A 24,067-nucleotide genomic window follows, 5' to 3' on the forward strand; every position below is an offset into this window, starting at 1 on the left:
TTTAACACTGGGTATTGCCCACATGCTCAGGGTCTGCCTGCTCACCATATTTGGGGTTGGGAAGGAATTTTCCCCCAGGTCAGATTGACAGAGACCTGTAGGTGTTTTGCCTACCTCAGCAGCATGAGGCAATTAAAGAGAATTAAAGTAAATGGTGGATTCTCTGTAACTTGATGTCTACTGTTGCGTAGCAAGACTCACCAGTGCGGTGCCTCCTGCTGGTCATCTAGGGAATTAGCTCTTCCAGCCCAGAGTGCCCTTTGCAGGCCGGTGGCTCACCTGTTGCTGGCCCCTTGTCCCTCCCGGACCCTGGTGCCCCTCTGACTCAGGGTTCTGCCCTCTGCAGTACCCCTGCAGTCTCTGGGTCTCCCCTCCCGGGGAACCCCAACCCTCTAGCCCCACCTTACCTCAGTGGCTACTGCCAGTCATCATCTAGCCCTCCCACTCGCTGGGGCAGACTGCAGTCTGTACCACTCATCATTGGCAACGAGAGTTTGGATCTGCTGCCTTTGCCTACCCTGGGCTGCACCTCTGCAACCCCAGTACCTTTCCCAGCCTTTAACAAGGCCTGCAACATGGGGGTTTTCCAGGCTGGAGCTCCCCAGCTCCTCTGGCCTTCCCCCAGCCCTGCTTCACTCTGGGTACCCTGCTCAGCTCCCAGGCAGCTAAGTCTGTCTCTCTCCACAACTAGAGAGAGACCTCCTTAGCTCCTGGCTCACAGCCCTTTTATAAGGCCAGCGGTGGTCTGATAGGGGCGTGGCCCCAGCTGCGGCTGCTTCCCTGATCAGCCCAGCCGATTGGCTCCCAGGGCCAGGCCTTTCCCAGGGCTGTTTTAACCCCTTCAGGGCCAGAGCGGGGTGACTGCCCCGCTACGTCTACACTTCACCATTCTTTCGAATTATAGAATTCGAATTATAGGGGTTATAGAATTTACTAAAGGGAGAGAGTCATTGAGTAGTATGGACCAGGGGAAATTAGTTTTCAGGTGAGATTTTGAGGACAGATGAAGAGCTGTTACTTTATAACTACTTTTTATTAAGCTGATGAAGTGGAGAGATACAGCAAAGCATCAGATTTAAGGAATTTTGAGGGCAATATGACCTTGCTAATTTTCCCATCGGCCTGAAGTTGTATTGACTTTACTCACAGAAGAAATGATGCTCCACTTCAAAATCAAATATTTAAACAAACTTCTCTATTTCTTTGAATATGTGATTTAAAATGCATAAACCTGAATGTGGACAGTAACATTCATAAGATCTGCTCAAGGTAAATAATTTTTGTAGGAGCAATGTGAAGATTTAAAAACTTAAAAGGGATATTTTTTTAAATATCACTGGGCAATAACTATTAAATGTCAGGATTAGTTACAAACGAACAGGTGGAAAATTGGTAATGAGTCAGGAAGTTTCTTCCAAAGTGCCTGCATACAAGTATGTTATGCAGAATTTAAACCACTTTGAAAAGTGTGTGTACATATTATTGTCAAAGAATACTTCTATTATAGGAATTTTCTATTAAATTCTGAGGATATGAACACTCAGAATATGTGCTCAATATTCTTTAAAAGTCATAGTGTGTGTGCTCAATAGATTATGTATTCTATATCCTGAGTCTAGGAAAGCTGCATACTACATTAATATACATGGGCTTGTAAATTGCTATTGTATGACTTGCCACTTTTCCAAATCCATAGTAATGAATAGATTGTACAGTTTTAGGCACAGCTCTACACTGGAAATGTTGTAGAGTTGCACCACGGAGGCATTCTGTCTCAGAGGGCAAGAATGCCTCCCAGAACTCCACGGTACATAGGGAAGTGCTCAAACTGCTCCATTCCTTTTGGGAGTACAGCTTACTCTCCCCCATATGGCCTGCCAGTTCTCCTCCCCTCCCTTTTTGGGGCACCATGTGCTCTCTTGGGGAAGTAAGAAGGGATAGGTCTCTGCATTCACTTGAGTGCAGAGACTACAGTTCTGCCCACCCATTACGTGTGCGGGGTTCCACGTCCTTCCTGCTCTCTCTCACACACACTACACCTACATGAGGGATAGACAGAATTTTACCCTAAATACTTTTCAAAACACTTTATAAATGTAGTCATTATAGTGTACATAAAGGAGCTCTCTAAATTTCTGGTTTAAGGAGGTTGATGTTAGTAAGATACAGTCATGTTATTCTCTTTTGTCCCATAGCCTCCTGCCCTTCTGAGATATCTACACCACAATATGTAGCTCACTTGATTCTTTTCAAGTCTCTCATAGTAGTGAATAGTTTAACAATAAAAGCTTTTCAATTATTCTTTTACATAATTTGTGATTGAGTGAAAAATTTTAGACTTGTGCAGAGGCTACCATTTTGCAACTAATACCATACTTCCCTTACCTACTAGGGTTGCCACCTCTGAGGTACAAAAAATCAGAACATCTGGGATGACTATGAGCCTATAAAATTGGACAACTGGTAGTGTGTACTGTGTACCCTGACAGATATCCCTCTTTTGAGGGACTATCCTTGGAAAACAATGGATAGGTGGCAGGCAACCCCGTTACCAACCAGCAGTTGCTTTCTGTATTCAGGCTATGACTTTAGCTTAGATTTTAAAATTAGGAAGAATACACTTTTAAGCATCCATTTAAAAATATATTTTTTATCATAGCCACATGTGCTAGGCCCTTCATAATAGTCATAGGAAGACATGCACCCTACCCCAGTGAGCTTACTGTCTACAGGGAAATGGTGACAGTCATACAGATGTGCAGTAGTTTGATTTAGGTATGTGGCCATTATAGTGGTTCAATAAACGGTTTTTATGTTTAATAAATATTAAAGATATAGGCTAGTGAATATTATTCTTGTTAAGGATGGGTAGCCAGTTCAGCAAAAAGGGTCAGGCCCACACAAAGTTTTAGAGTGTAAACAATTTTCATCTTATTATTTTTAAATCGTCTAAACTCTGCACTTCTTGGGTCTCAGTGGAACCAGAAGTGCCGACATAGAGCATGTCTACATAGTGCAGCAGTGCTCACTAGTGGCTGTAAATTCTATTGCCCACTAATGTGTTGCACTCTATATAGACCCCAAAAGTTCTCCGGTGCATGTTACTGTAATATGTCTACATGGACCAGCGAATGTGCCACATGTTGGTGTGCTTTGGTACACATTGCTGCATGCTGTGTAAGAGAACAATATTTCTGCTGCGGCCAGAAGCAGGAAACATAAATCTCATGAGATAGCCCCTTTCTCATGAGAGTTCGAATGTTTTTGCAGAGCCAAGAATTCTGAATAATTTGGATAAGTACGTGAACTTTTGAACACTGATGTAAAATCAGCCTCTAGACTTCCTGCAGTTGAAGGTAGTTCAAGGAACTGATCAGCATTCTCACCACAAGCTTCATGAATGTTCCTTGCTTTTTCAGCATAAGGAAGCACTTCAAAACCACTGGCAAATAAACCACACCTTGAGAATTTTAAAAATAATTACTGTAAATGTGCTTTGGGAGATAAACCATTAAAACAAAATTGCCTAGCTCATTCTAGTATAGTGAGTGGTGTTTAGTAGGCTTTTCAATTTCCCTATTCTGCTGTTATTAATGTAGACCCCAAGGGAAAAACTATAAGAGCTTAGATTCTCAAATGAGAAAAATCTAGGTCTCAGCACTGTTGCAAATGAGAGTGAATAATTATGAGGCCTCTCTGACCAGATATCATTTTTGCCTTTGAGAAAAACCCAGAGACCTTACAGGAGCCATTATTAATGACACAGATATAATTACTATTAGGAGAAAAGGAAATCTAGCCTCTAAATATCAATTACATACAGCCCAGGGTTCTATCAGAGAGATTGTGCACTAGGCCTTCTCCATTAGCTGCCTTGGTTTGTCTGTCCTCCTAATGGGTTTCTTCAATTATTTAGAGCTAGCTTCTAAAACTTTGTATTTAATAATAAAGTGGTCCAGAGAGCTATTACTATTATCATTCCTGCTGAAGCAAAGATCTCACTGAGAAATATTATGCTGTTTAAGATATTATTTAAAGAAAACATCACTCAGTGCTTGCTTTTCTTGTGTTTCCTTCTGGAGTCGATACCTTTTTTCTTTTTTTTTAATATGACAAAAGCATTGCACAACAGTAAGAGACATAAAAGTAAAAAAAAGTGCATTTAATATTTTTGAGTGAGTAATCCAAAAAATAATGAGGAGTAATCAGCTATTTACATTTGATTGTTATTCCAGTGTGTTTACCTTCCATTGGCAGATTTAAAAATGACTATGACTCTTTGATCACAACTTTTTGTAAGGGAATAAAGGTAATGAGCTGTTTTACATTTCATTTCTGGAACTTTAAATTAAACCCATAAACCTAATAGACTAGATATTCAAATGTTTCACATCTAAAAACCAGTTGTTAGCCACAAGTGTTTTTCAGGCCCCTGCTCTAAAGATTTCAGCTTGAAAAGTATATGCAAAGACAGGTTACAAATCCATAAATACAGCATTACACAGCTAGTTCAGTACCTCAAAAATAGCAGATGATAGAAGTGGATTTCTAAGAAAAGTTGTGCTCAACTTCCATTCTACCCAAACAATGTTAGAAGCCCACACTTAAGAAAAAATAGTTTACAAATAATTTAGTAACACAGCAAGAATAATATAGTTAACTATACTCGTCAGCTGTTAGTGTGAAGAGCAGGGCCAGCTCTGGCTTTTTTGCCGCCCTAGGCAAAAAAGCCACCACTCCCCCCGCCCCTGCAATGCGGCAGGGGAGGGCGCCGAGCCCTGCCGCGGGCCCACAATCCCCGACCGGCTGGAGAGCTGGGAGCAGGTGGCCAGAGTGCCGGGGGGAGGGTGGAGAGCCCCCGGCGGCCAGAGTGCTGAGGGGAGGGCGGCGAGCCCGCCATGGCTCTCTGCTCTCCCCGACCAGCCGGAGCGCCGGGGGGGGAGGGCGGCGAGCCCGGCCGGGGCCCCGCTCTCCCCGACCGGCCGGAGGGCTGCGGGGAGGGCGGCAAGCCCAGTCGCGGCCCCGCTCTCTGGCCGAAGTGCCCCGCCGCGCCGCCCCCCTCGATGCGCCGCCCCAAGCACATGCTTGGTGGGCTGGTGCCTGGAGCCGGCCCTGGTGAAGAGTTCAGATAAATAGGTTAAAAAGTTAAAATATACAGCAGCCTAGTGTCTTTCAGATCACACTAAGGAACATAGGATGAAAAGGACATTTTGGATCTCTGTTAAAGATTTGACACATCAAATGCCAAGAGGAGACTAATATAATCTTTTAAGCAACAGACTAATTGAACATACCAATTTAGACACTGTTGTATTGAGAACTAGTTTTTATTTATTTTCCTTTTGATAAACAGGTGCATGGTCTAGTAGTGACAGGAACTCACCATCTCAAAAAATCAGGCCACTTATTTAGGTTCCTGAATATGGATTTAAGAGACTCATTCTGGATAGCCAAGTTTCAAAAATGTTGGCCTGTATTCACAAAAAAATGGTGGCGTGTCAATTCCAGAAAGTATAGAGTTAATTTCGTAGTGGCACAGCTACCAAATAATGATTATATAGACAAGTCTGATTTCTTTCCTTACAAATTAAATGCAGTGTTTGGAGACACCCACTACATTGAAGTCTGCTCAGTAATTAACCTAGGAACTGAATGAACTTACATAAAATAAGAACTATCCCTAACCTTGACCAAAATCTTTATCCTTGAACATAAACCATTTTGAAGACCAAAGCTGGTTCACTGTTTTCATAAAGCACAATCAGTTTGTTGCCCCCAAAATCCTCCTTCCCCTGAAACTATCATCATTGATTCATAGATAGAGGCCAGAAGGGGCATTATGATCATCGGGTGTGATCTCCTGTATAACAGACAGTAGCATTTCACCCAGTAATTCCTATGAGCCCCATAGCTTGTACTTATTTCCATTTTTAATATTATGTCTGTCTAAACTAAAGCACATTCTAGTATGTTACTTTCTCCCTGTGTAGTTTCCTGTAGACTTCATTCAAGTTTCCTCTTAACCTTCTGTCCCCACCCCAACTCCATCTTTCTTTTCAGTTCCACTGACCTAATCCAGCTCTCTTCATACAGGCAGCTCAATTTGTTTTAGTTTTTAAGTCCTCCCTTGTACTCTAAGCCCAGTGACACCATTTTCCATTTCACTGTTCTTCTTTTTCTGGTTCATCTTCAAACCTCTCCAGTTTCATAGACCTAAATTTGGATTTCCCCTCGGATACCCCTTCTTTTTCCGATATCCAAGTAGGGCCATTTTAGTGACTTGGTATTGTAGAATCAGCTGCTACCTTAAAAATCTCATAATTTCCAGATCTCACCCACCATCATGTGTATACAATGTGTTCTGGCATACCAGTGACCTGAGGAAGTTTGGAGTTTTGGAATATGCTGACATTATGATGTAAAAGAAAGCGCTGTAGGAACAAAGACTAGAAAATAGGACTCACTGGGTCCAGTTGGTTAGAGCCAGCCAGAGGGCTAATTTATTCAGAGAATGAAGAATGGGGATCAAATTTTGGGACGTGAAAAGCACCTGGTTTCTTTGGAGTGAGGGAGGCACAAGATTGGGAAGCTGAGCAAGGTGAGACAAGATCTCAGAAGATAAACTGATAAACATCCTGACTTGTCCATACCAAATCAAGTCTCTTCGTTGTCTGAGGTGTGCCTGTTATTCTAATACTTACTGTCAAGAAACTAGAACCATTGTCATCCCAGGCATTTCCTCCCAGTTTGCCCCAGTTCTTCACTTCAGTTATTTTACTACTTCAGTAGATTGGACATACTGAGAGAACAGTGACGAGAGACCCCTGCACTCCTGAATCTAGTTTTGCAGCCACAAACTCCCCCTCATATAGGACAAATTGTTATCATTTCATCCTGTAATATCTTTCACACCCAATAACAGACTAGATAACTACATGAACCCAGGCCACATCTTAGATTAAGCAGTGATGCCAAAAGCAAATGTACTAAGCCTGAAGTCTGCTCTTTCATATCCAAAACAATCACACAACGGGCTGAGGATATAGGACTCAGAAAGGAAAGATGAGATCTTCCAGAGTGAGTCATTCCCTTGTCAATGTAACAAAATGAAACATTTTATAGCACCGTATATTTTTAAATAAAAGACTAGACCTGTTCAATTATTTTTGTTAGTGCAAGATTATGCATTAAACAGGGTTTCACCTTTAAAGGCTTGGTTTGGTTAACCAACTCAAGCACTGAGGAAAGCTGCTGACTCAGTATAATTAAAGAACTCTCATGTAATTCTGTTATGATTGTCTTATTTAAACCAAGAAAGCTAATGCTGTTGATTTAAAGAGCTAGTGTATAGAAAACTCCCTCTTGTAAAGCTTTTATTTATTTATTTATTTATTTTAAAATGCATTGATATTAATAGTTTCAAAATGCCCTTTCTCAATGCTCTTGTCACGGAGGCTGAGTTAACAACCTATTATTATGTACTCCTCCCTGAGTTGTTACTATCTTTATAGTCTTTTGCAGGAATACACCTGCTTCTCATAAAAACATTTATGTTGCTGCAGAAATTGATGCCTCCTGTATTTGCAGTGACCTTGTACAAACTACATTGATTTTAAACCTTGAGAAAAAAAAGGATTTCTAAATAAAATGATCATGTCTCCCTTTATACACCGCCACAAATATTAGTATGTTATAGCATTGTAGTAGCCATCTGCTGAACTAATAGTTAAGGAGACATTTCCATTTTAAAAATCTGATTTCATGTATGTATAAGTTTCCTAAAAACAATTCGTTCATCTGAAGTTTTCCACACTTGTGCTCAGCTCAAAGTTGTTTTCTCTGAGTTTCGTAAGATTCAGATGGGGCATTTTTTAGTTTTATAAACACACAAAACCTTGGATTCCCTGCTTTAAAAGAAAAAAAATCAGGGTTTGGTCTGGTTTTGTAGGGAGGAAGTTGGGGGGATTGTTCTTTTAAAGACACACTTAGCTAACTTTAAAGTGGCTTATTTTTCAAGCTTCACATTTGCTTAATGGACTTATTCCTTTAAGGAGAAAAAATTCCTTTGAGATGTCTGAAGAAACTTAGTTTATCAATAATGAGTCAAATTTATCAGTGATGTAACTCCAGAGGCACAGTGGAGTTATACCAGGGATGAATTTGGCCCTGTGAAGCTAACCGAATTAGAAAATCATGCATTAGCTATCTACTGTGTGTGATAATTTACTGGTTTGTAAACAATGTATTGAGATTTGTGTAGCTGGAGGTGTCTGTGTAGTGAAATGTATTAAATTGAATCTCTCATGGTCTTCCCTACATATTGGTCAGAATCTATCCTCCTGAACTCCCTTACTATATTTATTGGAATGATTGCACATTAAATTCAAACTTCAGTCATTCTAGGAATTTGTGCTATATACCCTACAAAGCATACAAACTTTGAAACCACTAGCAAGAACTCTGGAAGAAATTCTCTTAGTGCCCTCATATCACTTTAAGATGACATCAGAAGAAGCCACCTTTGCCCATACATTTCAGATTTTGTACACATTACGTGTAGGGCCATACAGCTAAGATCTCTGTGATAACGGAAAAAATAGCAGTTAAACACAAAAAAGGACTACTAGATTAGATAACCTACCTGTCATTGTTTAAAATGTATAAACCTCCTCGTTGTTTTTATACATTATGAGGAATGCAGGAATTCCTCATAATGTATAAAAACAATGAGGAGATTTATTTGGGCGTAAGCTTTCATGGGTAAAAAACCCACTTCTTCAGATGCATGGAGTGAAAATTACAGAAACAGATATACATATATATTGGCACATGAAAAGAAGGGAGTTACCTTACAACCGGGGCCGCTGCAACCCATTAGGTGACCTAGGCGGTCGCCTAGGGCGCTAACATTTGGGGGGTGGCGACCGCAGCGGCCGGACCTTCGGCTGCCCCGGTCATCGTCGGTATTTCGGGGACGGGACTTCCGCCGCTTCTGTCGGGAGTGGCATTTTGGTGGCGGGACATTCTGCCGCCTCTGTCGGGGGTGGCTTTTCGGGGGTGGGACCTTCCGCTGCCTAGGGCGGCAAAAAAGCTGGCGGCGCTCCTGCTTACAACTTGTTTTGTCCAGTCTAGTTTTAGATGTCACAAAAGACAGGGCTTCCATCTTTTCTTTTTGAAGATTATTCCAGAGCCGAACAGGAAGTTTTTGCTGATATTTAGCCTAAATTGTACTTCTCATTACTTTTCACTGTCCTATATAATTCTTCCCCCTGTTATCTTCACCGGTCTTAGCAAGACAGGAGATAATATAATATAGGACCACAGTTTATATCGGTAGTTAGCACAATCTATGCAACCTGGTAGATTAAGTTTTTGCTTTATATTTCAGAGGTAGTGACTCACAATTATACTCACAAGTTGTTGAAGTGTATATTAAATTTTTTCAACATGATTCTAGACTAACAGTTACTACTTTTCTATGGAAAGGAAGATGTCTGAGCTACTGTAAATCATTTCACATTCAAAAAAATCAATGTTAAAAATGAAATGCTAATCATATAAAAACCATGGGGACAGATTTTTCTCTATTACAGCATGTAAATCTGGAACAATTTCATTTGCGTCAGTGGAGTTACTCCAGATTTACATCAGCTTAACTCAAAAGAATTGGGCTTATGATATCAATAAAAGTACTTGGTTCAGGCTGTTTAAGTAGCCAATTTAAAAGAGAGACATTTTGCGTTAACTTGGTATGCTCTACTCAATTCAGAGTTCTCTTCTGTGTGTTTATGAACCATCAGAAAGTAGCCAGCTTAGCGTTAATTATGTCTTGTTGCTAGATAATATTGTAGCACTAGGGAGCTTCTCCATAGCTTAGCAGGTAGGAATAGTCTCTCTGGCAAAGGAAAACAAGAAGGTATTCATAAATCTGCAGTGCTGAGAAAGTAAAAAGGTTATATTGGTGTGGATGTTTAAAGATAGACAACTAATGTTCTCAAAAGCAGCCCAGTCATCCTCACATGTCCTTCCACCTTGAAAGCCTAGACTTATTAAAAGGGAGTTAAATGAGGTCTATATCACAGAATGTCTTTGAAGCAGTATAACATTTTTCAAAAATCAGGGAGTAACCGTGTTAGTCTGTGTCTACAAAAACAACAAGGAGTCTGGTGGCACTTCTTAGTCTTTAAGGTGCCACCAGACTCCTTGTTATTTTTCAAAAAGGCAGGCATAGAAATGCACACGGTATATAGAGCAGCTAAAATTCTTTATCACAGCTGTGGAGTAATGGGATCCTGAAAACTGGTATAGTAATAGAGGTGGGTTCAAAATCCTCAATCCAACCACCCATGAACATTGTGGGGATTCAGAAATCAGACAAGCATCTACAGATGCACAAATGAAACAAGTTACACTTGCCATAGGCACCAATAGAATATCCTGACTTTTGTGCATCTCTCACTTACTTTTGTAGTATTTTGTAATTTGTTTGCATTGATACCCATTTGAATATTAACAGTACACAGGGAATTGTGCCCTCATATTAAAACTATGATGCTTTTGTAAGTCAAACTACAGTACCTGCTATATCACAACCTCCATTTTGGATTCCTTCCTCTGAAGAGTGAATCTTCATTGTTATATTTAAAGTTTGGTTTTAGTTTTAAATGCTTCCTTAAGTTTAAAATGTCTCCTGATTGAGGTTGAAATAAAGAAAACTTGTTAGGGCCTGCCATGTGGGAATGCATCAGTTTATATGCACAGCGTTATTATAACCACATGAATTGATATTGCTAGTAGGCTAATGTAAGTTAGAAAGTTCCCATCCATTTGTCACAGCAACTTAGAGAACTGTCGGCTATTTGGCTTGGAGCATGTTTAAAAGTTACTTGAGCTATCCTTTTTTGTTATCTTCCATCTAGGATTTGCAATTTGAAAACTTTATTAACCAGTGACCTACTTTCCATCTTTACCTAGAAGTGCTGTGTCTACAAAGCACAATATTATGTGGGTTTTGTCTCAGGTGTGCTGCTGAAAAAGTTGCTGAAAAGATAAGCCAAAAACAGTTAGGAAAGTGTTCAAAAAGTAGACAGGAAAATATTTGAGTGATAACATTAAGATTTTTTTTTTCTGAATTGTATCAGACTTCCCAAAAAACTCTATGTTGGGATGAAATGTGGCATAAAAATATTACAAGGGGACTGGTTTCTCTTTGAGGAAGTTGGGGTAAAATAAATTGGGTTCAGTATGGGAAGTTAGCTTCAACTGCAGCTATGGAACAACCACCACCGTGTTGTAATAAAGTATCTTAAGTATTACTGTCTGTCATGCTAAAAACTAATTCTATCCCTCCAGTACTTTGATGAACCTTTCATTAAAGTACTCATGTTTCTGAACTCAGAATTTACTCCAAAATTATGAGTTTCATGCACTCAATACTAGGTTCAAAATCTCCATGCACATACCTTCTTTTTGGTGGTTCTCCGGAAATTTAAGAGTGCACAAGGGCTTTATAAGAAACTCCTCTGCTTTCCTTCTCTTCAGTATTAAACTATCCTTCTGTCTCATTTTTGCAATCAAGCATGTAATATGTATAAAAATGTAGTGCTCACACCTGAAAACTCTTATTCATTCTTGTTCTCCCACAGGAGTCAATTGAGTTGTTCACCAGAGTAAGTGTAGGTAGGATTGCTTCTTGTTCTATCCTCAGAGATTAAGAAGAACAATTTTTCTCCCTCCTCCTTGTAACGATCTTTTATGTACTTGAAAACTCTTGAAAACCATCATGTCCCCTCTCTGTCTTCTCTTTTCCAGACTGTACAAACCCAATTTTTTCAATCTTCCCTCATAGGTCATGTTTTCTAGACCTTTAATCATTTTTGTTGCTCTTCTCCGGACTTTCTCCAATTTGTCCACATCCTTTCTGAAATGTGGTGCCCAGAACTGGACACAATACTCCAGTTGAGGCCTGATCAGCACGGAATAGAGGGGAAGAATTACTTCTCATGTCTTGTTTACAACACTCCTGTTAATACATGCCAGAATGATGTTCGCTTTTTTTGCAACAGTGTTACACCGTTGACTCGTATTTAGCTTGTGGTCCACTATGACCCCCAGATCCCTTTCCACAGTACTCCTTCCTAAGCAGTCATTTGTATGTGTGCAACTGATTGTTCCTTCCTAAATGGAGTACTTTGCATTTGTCCTTCTTGAATTTCATCCTATTTACTTCAGTTTGTCCAGATCATTTTGAATTTTAATCCTATCCACCAAAGCTCTTGCAAACCCTCCCAACTTGGTATCCTCCGCAAACTTTATAACTGTATTTTCTATACCATTATCTAAACCATTGATGAAGATATTGAACAGAACCGGAGCCAGAACTGATTCCTGCGGGATCCCACTCGTTATGCCCTTCCAGCATAACTATGAACCACTGATAACTACTCTCTGGGAACGGTTTTCCAACCAGTTATGCACCCATCTTATAGTAGCTACATGTAGGTTGCATTTCCCTAGTTTGTTTATTATAAGGTCATGCAAGACAGTATCAAAAGCCTTACTAAAGTCAAGATATACTACATCTACAGTTTCTCCCCATCCACAAGGCTTGTTACCCTGTCAAAGAAAGTGATCGGGTTGGTTTGACACTATTTGTTCTTGACAAATACACGCTGACTGTTACTTATCCCCTTTTTATTTTCTAGATGTTTGCAAATTGATTGCTTAATTATTTGATCCATTATCTTTCCAGGCACAGAAGTTAAGCTGACTGGTCTGTAATTCCCCGGGTTGTCCTTTTTTCCCTTTTTATAGATGGGCACTATATTTTCCCTTTTCCAGTCTTCTGGAATCTCTCCTGTCGTTCATGACTTTTCAAAGATAATTGCTAATGGCTCAGATATCTCCTCAGTCAGCTCCTTGAGTATTCTAGGATGCATTTCATCAGGCCCTGGTGACTTAAAGACATCTAACTAATTTTTAACTTGTTCTTTCCCTATTTTAGCCTCTGATCCTGCCTCATTTTCATTGTCATTCACTATGTTAGGCATCCTATCACCATCAACCTTCTTGGTGAAAACCAAAACAAAGAAGTCATTAAGCACCTCTGCCATTTCCATATTTTCTGTTATTGTATTCCCCCCTTCATTGAGTAACTGGCCTACCTTGTCCTTGGTCTTTCTTTTGCTTCTAATGTAGTTGTATTTATATATTTATGCAGTACTATCTCATGTTAGGAATTCAGTGTTGCAAGGAAAGCAGCACTGCAGTTCCCCTATGAAGAGTGGAAAATTGTTAACTAACTCATTTGATTGCTATAAGGGGTTTTATGGTGGTGGTCCCTTACTTCTAGCCAGAAAACAAGTGCGTGTGTGTGTGTGTGTGTGTGTGTGTGTGCGCGCGCGCGCGTGCACGAGCGAGCGCACATTTTAAAAAGACTAATTGGAGGGAGTCAAGGGACTATGAAGCTGGTCTCCAGCAGAAGGAGCTCACTCCATTTTAAGAGTTATGTTTGGCAAATTAGTGGCTTAGGAGTTCAATATGTGTTAGGAGTTTGCTCTAATGCATATTAGATTTCAGCTACGTGCCTTTTTGTCCATAGGTTTGGATTTTTTGAAGGGGGGCTAATTTCATGTGATTGATGTTATTGAAACTCTATAAGTTTTCTATGATCTTAAATTAAAGGTTCCCAATTTTGATATTTATAATGCACTCCCGACTTCTTCTGTTCTTTCTCTCTTCCCTATATCTATGAGTCTATAATTCACAACTTCTGTGCTTCAGCTTTACTCTACAACTGTTCCTAAATAAAATAAATGGAGAGGAAAGAAAGAGAACTCACAATTGCCTATCTATTTGCTTTTTTATTACATTTAGGGAATGGTCATTGCAGTGTAGTACATTAATCCTCCTTTTAAAATGATCACTACATCCACCTCCTGTATCTGGTAATTAATTTTTTCATATTGAATTTTCACAAATAGAACAATGAAATACAGACAACTATAATACAATAAAAGAATAAAACATCAGAAAAGTAAGTCAGGCAACTTTGCAAAAGTGAGGAACTTTAACAAATTAAAATGGAAAATTTACCCCAATATCTCTCAGTAAGGAGTAAATTGAATAAAATATTGATTTTTGCACACAATGATGTGAAGCATCTTAATTTCTGAGGTGATAAAACCTTTTAGGTGAGAATGTTGACAAAGTGTGCTGTAGGACATATAGACATTATCCACAGGACATTACGTATGTAAAGTTAACTATCCTTATGTTAAGAATTCATTGAAATGAACAGGAACTCTGGTCAGCCCTCTGCTGTTAAATAATCTTATTTGATATTCTGCTAGTAAAACAACCGAGGTGATAAGTTGTTTAGCACAGAATTCTTCTTTCTACTGTTTGGCTGTATATGTGAAGTTTTCATAGGATAGTGTTCAAATTAATAATGCAAAATGTAACATAGGTGACTCTTCCACCAAGAAAAAAGAACAGGAGTACTTGTGGCACCTTAGAGACTAACAAATTTATTAGAGCATAAGCTTTCGTGGACTACAGCCCACTTCTTCGTATGCATCCGAAGAAGTGGGCTGTAGTCCACGAAAGCTTATGCTCTAATAATTCTAGAGCTAATAAATTTGTTAGTCTCTAAGGTGCCACAAGTACTCCTGTTCTTTTTGCGGATACAGACTAACACGGCTGCTACTCTGAAATCTTCCACCAAGGATAATACAGTTCTTAGCTGTAGTTTATCTTTTCTACACTACAAGCCTGGTGACACGTCTCTGAAGGCTCACAAATTCTGTAGTCCCTGGTTCCTTACTGATAAATTTTAGAACCCATGTGCGAGGTGATTTGTAGGTAAAAAAGCACAGTGTGAGTAAAGATTGATTTGTGGTCTTTGTAACTGAGGCAATGCTAATTTGAAACCAGGAATGGCACCTAAAGTCATACTGGGGTTCTGCCGTTGTAGCAGGCTGATGTTTAGGCTTTGTGGTGTCACTTATGGTTGGTTCGGCTGAATCAATGTTGCCAACTCTCATGATTTTTATCATGAATCTCATCATAATTGGTGTTATGCTTAAAACCACAGCTCCTGCAGTCTTGTGAATGTGATAATCTGAGCTTTCATTTAAAGAAAAATATTTTTAGCCCTCATGGGTGCAGAGAAAAGCATGAAAACATGACCTCCAGGCTTTAAAAACTGGAAGACAAACAAAAGAACCTCAAATTATTTTTGTTTTATTTTGTTTTTTAATCTCAGATTTTTATAAACCATTCTCACGATTTGGGGTGCTTGATTCAGATGTTGAGATTGGCAATACTGCTAATGTCTCTGACTTTTTGGCCTGCCAAAATTAAGAGCGGTCTTTAAAATGTTGATTCAAAAGTTTTCTTTAGTAAATATTTTAAATTAGAAAAGACGCATGACTAGAATATTTTATGGGTGTTGGAGACGAGGGATTTAATATGCAGGCTAGCCTAGCATTTTCAAGAGACATGCCCCACCCCCTTTACTGTATTCTGATTCCAGATTTTCCATAACTGATTTAAGGCATAGATTTAACTTTCTTCCTCCCAGTGTGGTCACCTTGTCAATGTGATTTATAATATCTTATCTAATGTCCTTATACCCTGTTTTCTTCTTGGTCCTCCATATTATTTAATCTTTAATAACACACCCTCTCTCACTTTGTCCACATCATTCATTGTGCTGGTGAGATTTCAAGCACCTTTGGAGTCACCCTGTCCCCTTCTCTCTCCATTTTATGTTCTCCTGTTCATGGCTCACCTCACTTCACCTCAGCCTTTCCTGGTACATAATCCAATTAAAGTGATGTTTGGCTGGGTTCTGACCTATCTGTATTTTCTTTAGATTGGTTATCCATTCTACCCCTTTCCTGCTGACAGCTTTGCTTACCTATAGAAAGAGTGATGAACTGACTGACAGACAATCAAAATATAAAAGTACTGAATGGCCAAAGTGGTAAAGCACACTTCAATATTTCAGGCACCTAAACGGTTATAGCTCAAAAACCAAACAAAAATAAAAAAATACACATGGTACCCAGTGACCAGCAGCTTTCACAAAACCTAGTACATTTATTTTAGGACAAATCGTTACAGAAAAAAATTGTCATAAACCAATAAACAGTCTCCCTGTATGCTAAGCTTACCACGTGTCAGCCATCTTCCAAATGGAGACCCAGGAAGGGTCCAGTTCTTCACATCCTTCCAGCAGGGTTGTGCCCTTTTGGTTACATTCTCAGGTCAGTTTTTGGATCAAAATGAGGGTCCCCTCCAACAGTTCAGGCTGGCCCTTGATATCACAAGATCTTTGTTTGTCTCCTGGCCCTCTTGAACTGGGTTGAACCAGCATATGCAATTCATCCCAGGGGAAGGTTCTTCTCTGGAGTTGTTTCCCTCTCTCGAGATCTGCAGTAATTACTCCTCACTTGTTTTAGTTCCTTGTGGAAGCTTAGTAACTTGCTGTGAAGCTAGTATACAATCCCTAGTGCCCAGAGTTACATATAATATTCATAGATACACAAGTTTGTTACTAATCCCAGTGCCTATGGCATCTGGCACATCCCAGTATAACAGCCTTTTGAAAATTCTCTGCTCCCAAGGTGTCACATCTGTCACAAGTATGTGCTGTATTTTAAGACTATGAAAATGTTAACTAATTAAATTCACATCACCTTTTTGAGGTGGCTAAGTAGCATTATCTCCAATTTACAGATGAGGAAACTGAAGAAGAGATGTGAGGTTGCCCTTTCCCATGCCCACAGAGATGTGATTAATAGGCGTTCCTTGCTCCCAAGGTTTAAGTCATTCCTTTAGATACTGCTGCGTCTCTCAACAACCATGTCTACATGTATTCATCAGGTTGATACACCCAGGAAAGGAGAAAATATTAGATTGCTCTTTTACACTTTTCTGTGTTCATCATTCATTGAGTTTAAATAAACATTGATATACTATAAGTGGCAGAACCCTGGAATATTATTCTTTACTATAACATATTATTTATTCCGCTCTGACATTGTGACCTGTACTCAGGAGAAAATGATGGCCCCCATGGTCTGTAGTGCTTCTATTAGTCTTTATATATATACAATAGTGTATAGTGCCTTGACAGTACTGAGTAGGAAGAATATAATTTAAAGGAAGATAATTTAAAGACACAGCGGATCCAACCCACATTAGCAAACAGAACAGCTGACTGCTTATGTAAATGTCCAGTTATTGTCTCAATGAATTCTTTTTGCACGCACAAATTTGAAAATTTTGAATCACAGTGATAGGCGGCGAGTTATATGGACCCGTGGTACCCATACTGCACCAATATTCCGGAACATGGGCCCGGCTCCATCAATGTTTGGGTTTATATTTTCACAGCTGTCCCGTCCATAGGACGGACCAGGGCAACCGCCCGGGGCCCCGTGCTTCAGGGGGACGTGGGGTCCAGGGCAGCCTGGGGGGTTAGGAAAGATGGACCATGGTCTGACCCAGTATGGTAGCGCTTATGTTCATATGTTCTTACTTGGTGAGAGAAGATTTCCTTAGAAATAAAGAGAGAGTAAAAGGTATCACATATATGGTTGATAGCATATTTTCTACCTAAGATTCTGGACAGTCTTAAACGATTTATTCTGGTGCAATAGCACTATTATAATGCCATTAATGGGGTTTTGGGTTAGTTTATTTTTGCCTTGTATATTTTGGCCAAGTTAAATTTGTTATGGAGAGGAGCACTTAGAGGCCCATAACTTCATATTTTTGGTTGTGAGCTAGCGTTAAGTACTTTTCTGGTTTACACTGTATTTACCTCTTTAACTCAGGCTTCACACGTTCAGCCTGTGTGTTCTCCCTAAATACGTTTCTGATAAGTATCCTAAATTGCCTGAAAACTACAGTGAAGTATTACTGTTAACATGAAGGAACACTATACTTGTTGCATATTGACCCTGATCCATATACAGAGGGGAGACCATGTGCATGCCTTTTATCTCTCCCTGCAAAAGGGTTTGACATTTCCGCAGCACTATTTCCCCCCTATTATGGACTCTTCCAAAAGCCCCTCTGTAATGCTGTGCTCCTCCGTGCAAGCATATGCTTTGTGGACAGGGCAGATCAGGGCACAACATTTGCTCTATTGCTCCCCACCCACATGTACCTCAAGCCCTTCAGAAATTCTTGGAAAAGACAATACATAATATTACTATGTGATATTGTCCACTGAACTCCTCCATGTCCTTGGGGATAAAGCTGAGAGAGTCCCTGGTAGCCAATGCTTTGTGTGTTATCATCACAGGCCTTAAAAACCAGAGACCTAAGCTGGTACAGAGGAACTACTGTTTTTCCAATCAAACAAAAAGTGACTCTATTCTGCAGCTTTGAAAAACAAAATTAGCATTTTTGCCTCTCTTGAAGGGAAAATAAACAATTTTGTCAAACTTCCTAGAAAATGGAAGTTTAGGGGTCACAAAATTGACCTAAGTAAAATGGTTAAAATGTGTGTGAGATTTAGCAGAATCCTTTTGCCTTTTGATACCATAGAGTACCATTCTATCAGTTTTTAAAATTCTGTTGTTTATTTGTATTATCTGTATTCTCCCTCCATATGTACATATATATTTTACGTTACATATTTTGTTTTTATGTTATGTAGCATTGGTTGTTATTTCAAAATTTAATAACAGTCTGCTTTAAATAAGTAGCAACTTGAGGATTTTCTCTTAGTACAGTTTCTCAAATTATCTCCAGAATTTGAACAGTGGGCATTGGTTGTAATAAACTTAAATTTTGGTTGATGTTTCCCCAACCCTAAATACCAACACTTATCTGTGTGAAATCCTGATGTGGTTTAGTTAGTTGATTTTGCTGTAGTGGAAGCATTGATGCTAAATTCATCTTTGGGGTAACTCCACTGAACTCAGTGAGGTTCCATCAGGGATGAATCTGGCTTAATATGTTTGCCATGTCCTGCTTCATGTAAAAGCATATGTATATTGCTCAAAAGTAGTAAATTTCTGCATTGTAACTGCAAGCTGCTCTTTTCCCTGCTGCATCTTCTCCACATTAACAAGCTAGAAACAACTTTTGAATAACTTAATATAGCATGTAGCATAATACCAGTGCATGTATACATTTGTGGTGCCCTGTGAGTACTGCTATTATATTATCAAGAGTATGAACAGTTCTGCTTCAGCCTGAATTGTAGATGAGACATTCTCTAGCACAATAAAGGTGACCTGCAGGCATTGTGTAAAATATTACAGATTACTGAATTATGGAATGGCAGTAACTAATGAAATAACTCTCTGCTCTGTTATATCACACCCTCACTGTGTCCTAAAAATATGGAACTATCACCAGCATTCTCTGTGTGCAAAACTACTTATTACTGAGTTTATGCAGCAATCTGATAGAGTGAACCTTTCTACTAAAGACCTGATCTTGAGAGGTGCTGAGCACCTGTAACTCCCTGTGACTTCAGTAGGAGTTGAGGGTTCTCAACAACTCCCAGAATCGTCTGGAAAATACTTAACATGGCAATTCTGCAAAGAATGTTTTTCATTATAGTGTGCCAGGGAATTTATATACAATCACATTACAGCTAACTAGAGAGAAAAATTAAGTTCAGCAACAACAAAGCAGTTGAACCATGCTAGAAGTTTTCGAACTAAAAAAAAGTTAATCTATATTTTCTTTTACCTACAGGCCTACCCACGGATAGCGCCGGCATTTTGGCACTACCTGCGGGTAGAAGTGAGTAGCGGGTATTTGAATACTCCCACATCTTTACACTTTACTAGTACTTACTGAACTTCTAATTTGTCCATTGTGCAAAATATGTAGCTGCCATTTCAGCTGCCATTTTCTGTGAATGTAGTCATGTATTAATACTATATTATTTTGACTACAGTATATTTACTAACCCAAATCACAAAGGTACAATATGCATTGTATGAAAGAATAAGCAAAATTTCTTAAAATATTTCTGATCTAACGTCATGTCATACATTGTGATGATAGCACAATATCAGAGTACCAGAATTCATACCTGCACCTCCTTTTATGAAAAAATTTTACATTCATAAGAAAAAAAGCAGAGCTTTCTATTTGGACTATTGTTATTACAAAGTTTGCACAACTCAACTTGATATCATTTCTCCCCTCTTCTGTCCATCAGGAGCATGAGCAGCTCAGCTATTCCTCCACAAGGTCCAAGGCTCCAAGTGTTATCATCACAGGTCTCAAGCCAGCCACCAAGTATATATTTCATATCAGAGTCAGGACTGCAGCAGGATACAGCGGCTATAGCCAGAAGTTTGAATTTGAAACTGGAGATGAAAGTAAGTCTTAAGGAAGGGACAAATGTGACTACCATAGAAGTAGTGTCTAATTCTAAGTCAGTCAGACCTTGGGAGTATGAATGAGCTGAGTATTCACCACACACGCAACACAGAATGCCCACTGGGTTAATGTAAAAAAAAAAACTTTTTCACACATCCCCTTAGAGGGGTTCCCTTTATATTGAACTTCGGAACAACAAAAATAAAAATCAGCCCGAGATGAACATTGAAGGATTCTTTTTTCCTTGCAAGATTTCCTCACCCCAACCCCTTTCTTTCCCTAGAGACTTTGCACCTTTTATCCTCCTGAAATGGAGCTTATAAGACACAAGGTATGGATACCAGCAGAGTAGTCTTGTGCGTTCATGCAAGACCCTAGAACCTCACATCTTCTCACAGAGAGTCTTTCATCCGTTGGCTTTCAATACTCCCATTATCTAAGAATAATGGAATGGAAACAATTATGTTTATTTCCAATCAAACAGTAAGTCCGCTAAATACCCAAGTAAGAAGCAAGCATATAAAAAGCCTCAAAAAGATCTGTGAACAACTTCTGTAATGAAACCCAAGCCATCATTAAAATCCCAGTTAGGATGTTTGTAAATATTTGATAGAAAATTAGTATACATACCACATTAAAAATGTTCATTAGTGAAATTACATTAATTAACCACTTACCCATACCATGTCTCATTAATGTGTTGAACTTCATGCTGCTTAAGCTGAAGTACAGATTGAAGTCTTCTTATAAATGTATATGTTTTCAAAATAGACTTCATAGATAAATAAGAAATTACCAAAGCCTCATGAAGAGGGTCATATAATATTGCTGACAAAATGTAAATGAATGTATTTAACATATTCAAATTTATCCAGGAATGATCAACTGGATCGCAAGTTGAAATCCTATGATAAAGTGGAAAATGTTTTCTAATTCTGTACTATTCTGGGAAAGTGACTTTTGTACCAATATGGAACTATGGATCCTTAATATGGCATCCAGACAAACTGTTTACCAGTCAAAGGTTATGGGACTGTCGTGACCATTCAACCAAAAGCAATTCAGAAGCTAAGAATTTAGAGAATTAGTTACTAAAATGTCAATTCAATTTAAATTTGCTTCTCCAGACAATAGTTCATAGCTATCCCTTTCATACATAATATCTCAGATAAACATTGAGACTGCTCCTGACTCTACACTAATGGACTTGGGGTAAAAATACCTAAAGTGCCTCTAAGCCTTAAACTGTTAAATACCATTTTCAAAAATAACGTAGGGCCAGATTTTTAAAGGTATCTAAGTACCTTAAGATGCAGATAGGCACCAAGTGGGGTTTTCAAAAAATCTGCATACTTCTAAATGTTTTGGTTTGACATTTTTGAAATGAAACACTTCAACTTTTGAATTTTACTTCACTTCTATTTTTTCAAAAAGGTACAAAATAAAAATTTTGAAAACAAAACACGTTTTGTTTGACCCAAAATATATATTTTACTTTTTTAGTTCGACCACTGAAAAATAGGAATAAAGCTATATGAATAACCAAAGTGCCTAAGTTTTTTTTGAAAAATGTGACAGGCTCCTAAGTCATTTATATGCTTTTGAAAAGTTTATCCTTGGCCCTTTAGCTGAAAAAGTAATGGCTCATGCATTCAGATCCAGATGACAGTGGTGTCATTACAAGTGTGGTTGTGGTATTACATTCACTCTGGCCAGACAACCTCATCCCAAATGTCTGAGGTCTACAGCAGTTCAAACCGCCATAAGGGCCACCACCTGTGATGATGCTCCTGGGCAGGCTGTCTGTGGGGATTTAATCCTCACCTCTGTATCTAAAACCATGAGCCCCTGCTTCTCAAGATAAAGGACCAAGAGTAAAGCAGATCACAAAAAGGAAGGAAGTTTCTTTTTCACGTATGCCCCAAGAGGTTGTGATTAGTAGTTTTCTCATTCTGAAAATGCATATTATGTGATGTATAGAAAACATCTTTATTATTTTGGGTGTTTTGCTTGCTGCAGCAAAGGAGTCATTGGTATGCATACATTATTTTAAGTATTGTAACTAATAATATTATTCAATATCCATATTGTATGTCTCTCTCACATTTTACTGCAGACCAAAAATTCAGGCCCACCTTGCTAACATTTTGGTAAATCTGAGCTGAGTTTTGAGTCAATCTGGGCTCACTGATGGTTTCAAGTAGAAATCATTGGGAACTCAGTTGTTTTGACCTGTAATTAGCATGCGACTGTTTCAGCTGAGTTAGATTAGGAATTATTTGGTTTGTTCAAATGCTTAACTCAAAGCAAAATGTAATGGTGTATGAATCTACATGAACTAAAATGAAAAGGTTTTCCTGAATCCAGGGCAAACTAAAATCACTAAGTTTCTCCTAAGTCTCCCTGAAAGACCTCAAGCATAAATCAGTGAATCAGAGTTCCGGTGGCGTATTCCAGGGGTCGGCAATGTTTGGCACGCAGCTCGCCAGGGAAAGCCCCTGGCGGGCCGGGCCAGGCTGGTTTGTTTACCTGCTGTGTACACAGGTTCGGCCGATTGCGGCTCCCACTGGCCGCGGTTCGCCGCTCCAGGCCAACGGGAGCGGCGGGAAGCGGCATGGGCCGAGGGATGTGCTGGTTGCCCTTCCCGCCGCCCCCATTGGCCTGGAATGGCGAACTGCGGCCAGTGGGAGTCGCGATCGGCTGAACCTGTAGACGCGGCAGGTAAACTGGCCCGGCCCGCCAGGGTGCTTACCCTGGCAAGCCATGTGCCAAACATTGCCGATCTCTGGTGTATTCCATAGACCTAATACTAATGATTTGATCCTCCATGAGAACTGCATTTTGAATACTGGATGTGTCTAGGCATGGACAAACCTTAAATAGGTGTTCAACATATTGCCAGACTGTAACAAGTTAGCTTGAAATGATTAGTGCCCCATACATGAAAACATAGTTTGGGGATTCATTACATTTCAGAAGGAACACAGAGAGATGCAATTTTATGGCCAAAGTTATTTACAACCACATTTTAATTTAGTTAGCAGATTAAGTACTTCATGATGATCTAAGTTATGTCCACAAATAATTGTGGGTGTAAAAAGAGAAGGATGGATAAAGGCTGGACTCAGTCTCACCCAGTATGTGTAAAGTGTAATTACATGTGATTGTGACAAATGAGGAAGACACTGACAGCAGCAGACTTTAGCCCTTTCATTAGAGTGAGTTCAAAACCCAGGGAAGAAAAAGTAAAATGACAAATCAATATCTCAAAATTAATAAGGGGCTGATGCACTGCTGTCAGTTGAAGCTAGAGTTGTGTTCTCCACATCTTCAATTGTTCCTGCAGTCTGAGGGATTTGGGGTGTCAGAGAGAATTAAGTGCAGATGGTATTTCCTAAACTGTAAGACAAGTACATTTAGCTCCTTCTAGTAGCAATTGTTGCCTGACTTGTCTCTATCATGATGCACACAAAACTCAGCCTGCTAATCGTAGACAGACAGTTGACAACCTGTGACTATTCCTCTGTCCCTTCTTTCTTTTCCAGTTCCCCTCCTTTAACCTCAGTTTAAAACAAATCAAAAATAAAAGTAAACAAAACAACTTAAAATACGTGTAACAAACAAATTCTGCCAATTCTCCACCTTGCTCATTTGCTTGTGTGTTGAATCCACATCTGCTTTAGATGGGTAATTCCTTCAGGGC

General features: G+C 39.3%; 1 protein-coding gene across 4 annotated transcripts in view; it reads left to right on the forward strand.

Moving 5' to 3' along the window:
• The window catches only part of EPHA6 (EPH receptor A6), an 872,804-nt gene that overhangs the window by 629,139 nt on the left and 219,598 nt on the right, over window positions 1–24,067 (forward strand). For 2 of the 4 annotated variants that reach the window (XM_054046132.1, XM_054046149.1), the window contains exons 7-8: window positions 19,729–19,776; window positions 20,201–20,363. In XM_054046132.1, the coding sequence (XP_053902107.1) occupies window positions 19,729–19,776; window positions 20,201–20,363 (211 nt within the window). The remainder of the gene's footprint in view (window positions 1–19,728; window positions 19,777–20,200; window positions 20,364–24,067) is intronic. The other 2 variants (XM_054046139.1, XM_054046157.1) reach the window with 1 other exon arrangement.

Source organism: Malaclemys terrapin, chromosome 1, assembly GCF_027887155.1.
Source record: "Malaclemys terrapin pileata isolate rMalTer1 chromosome 1, rMalTer1.hap1, whole genome shotgun sequence".
Taxonomy (NCBI): domain Eukaryota; kingdom Metazoa; phylum Chordata; order Testudines; family Emydidae; genus Malaclemys; species Malaclemys terrapin.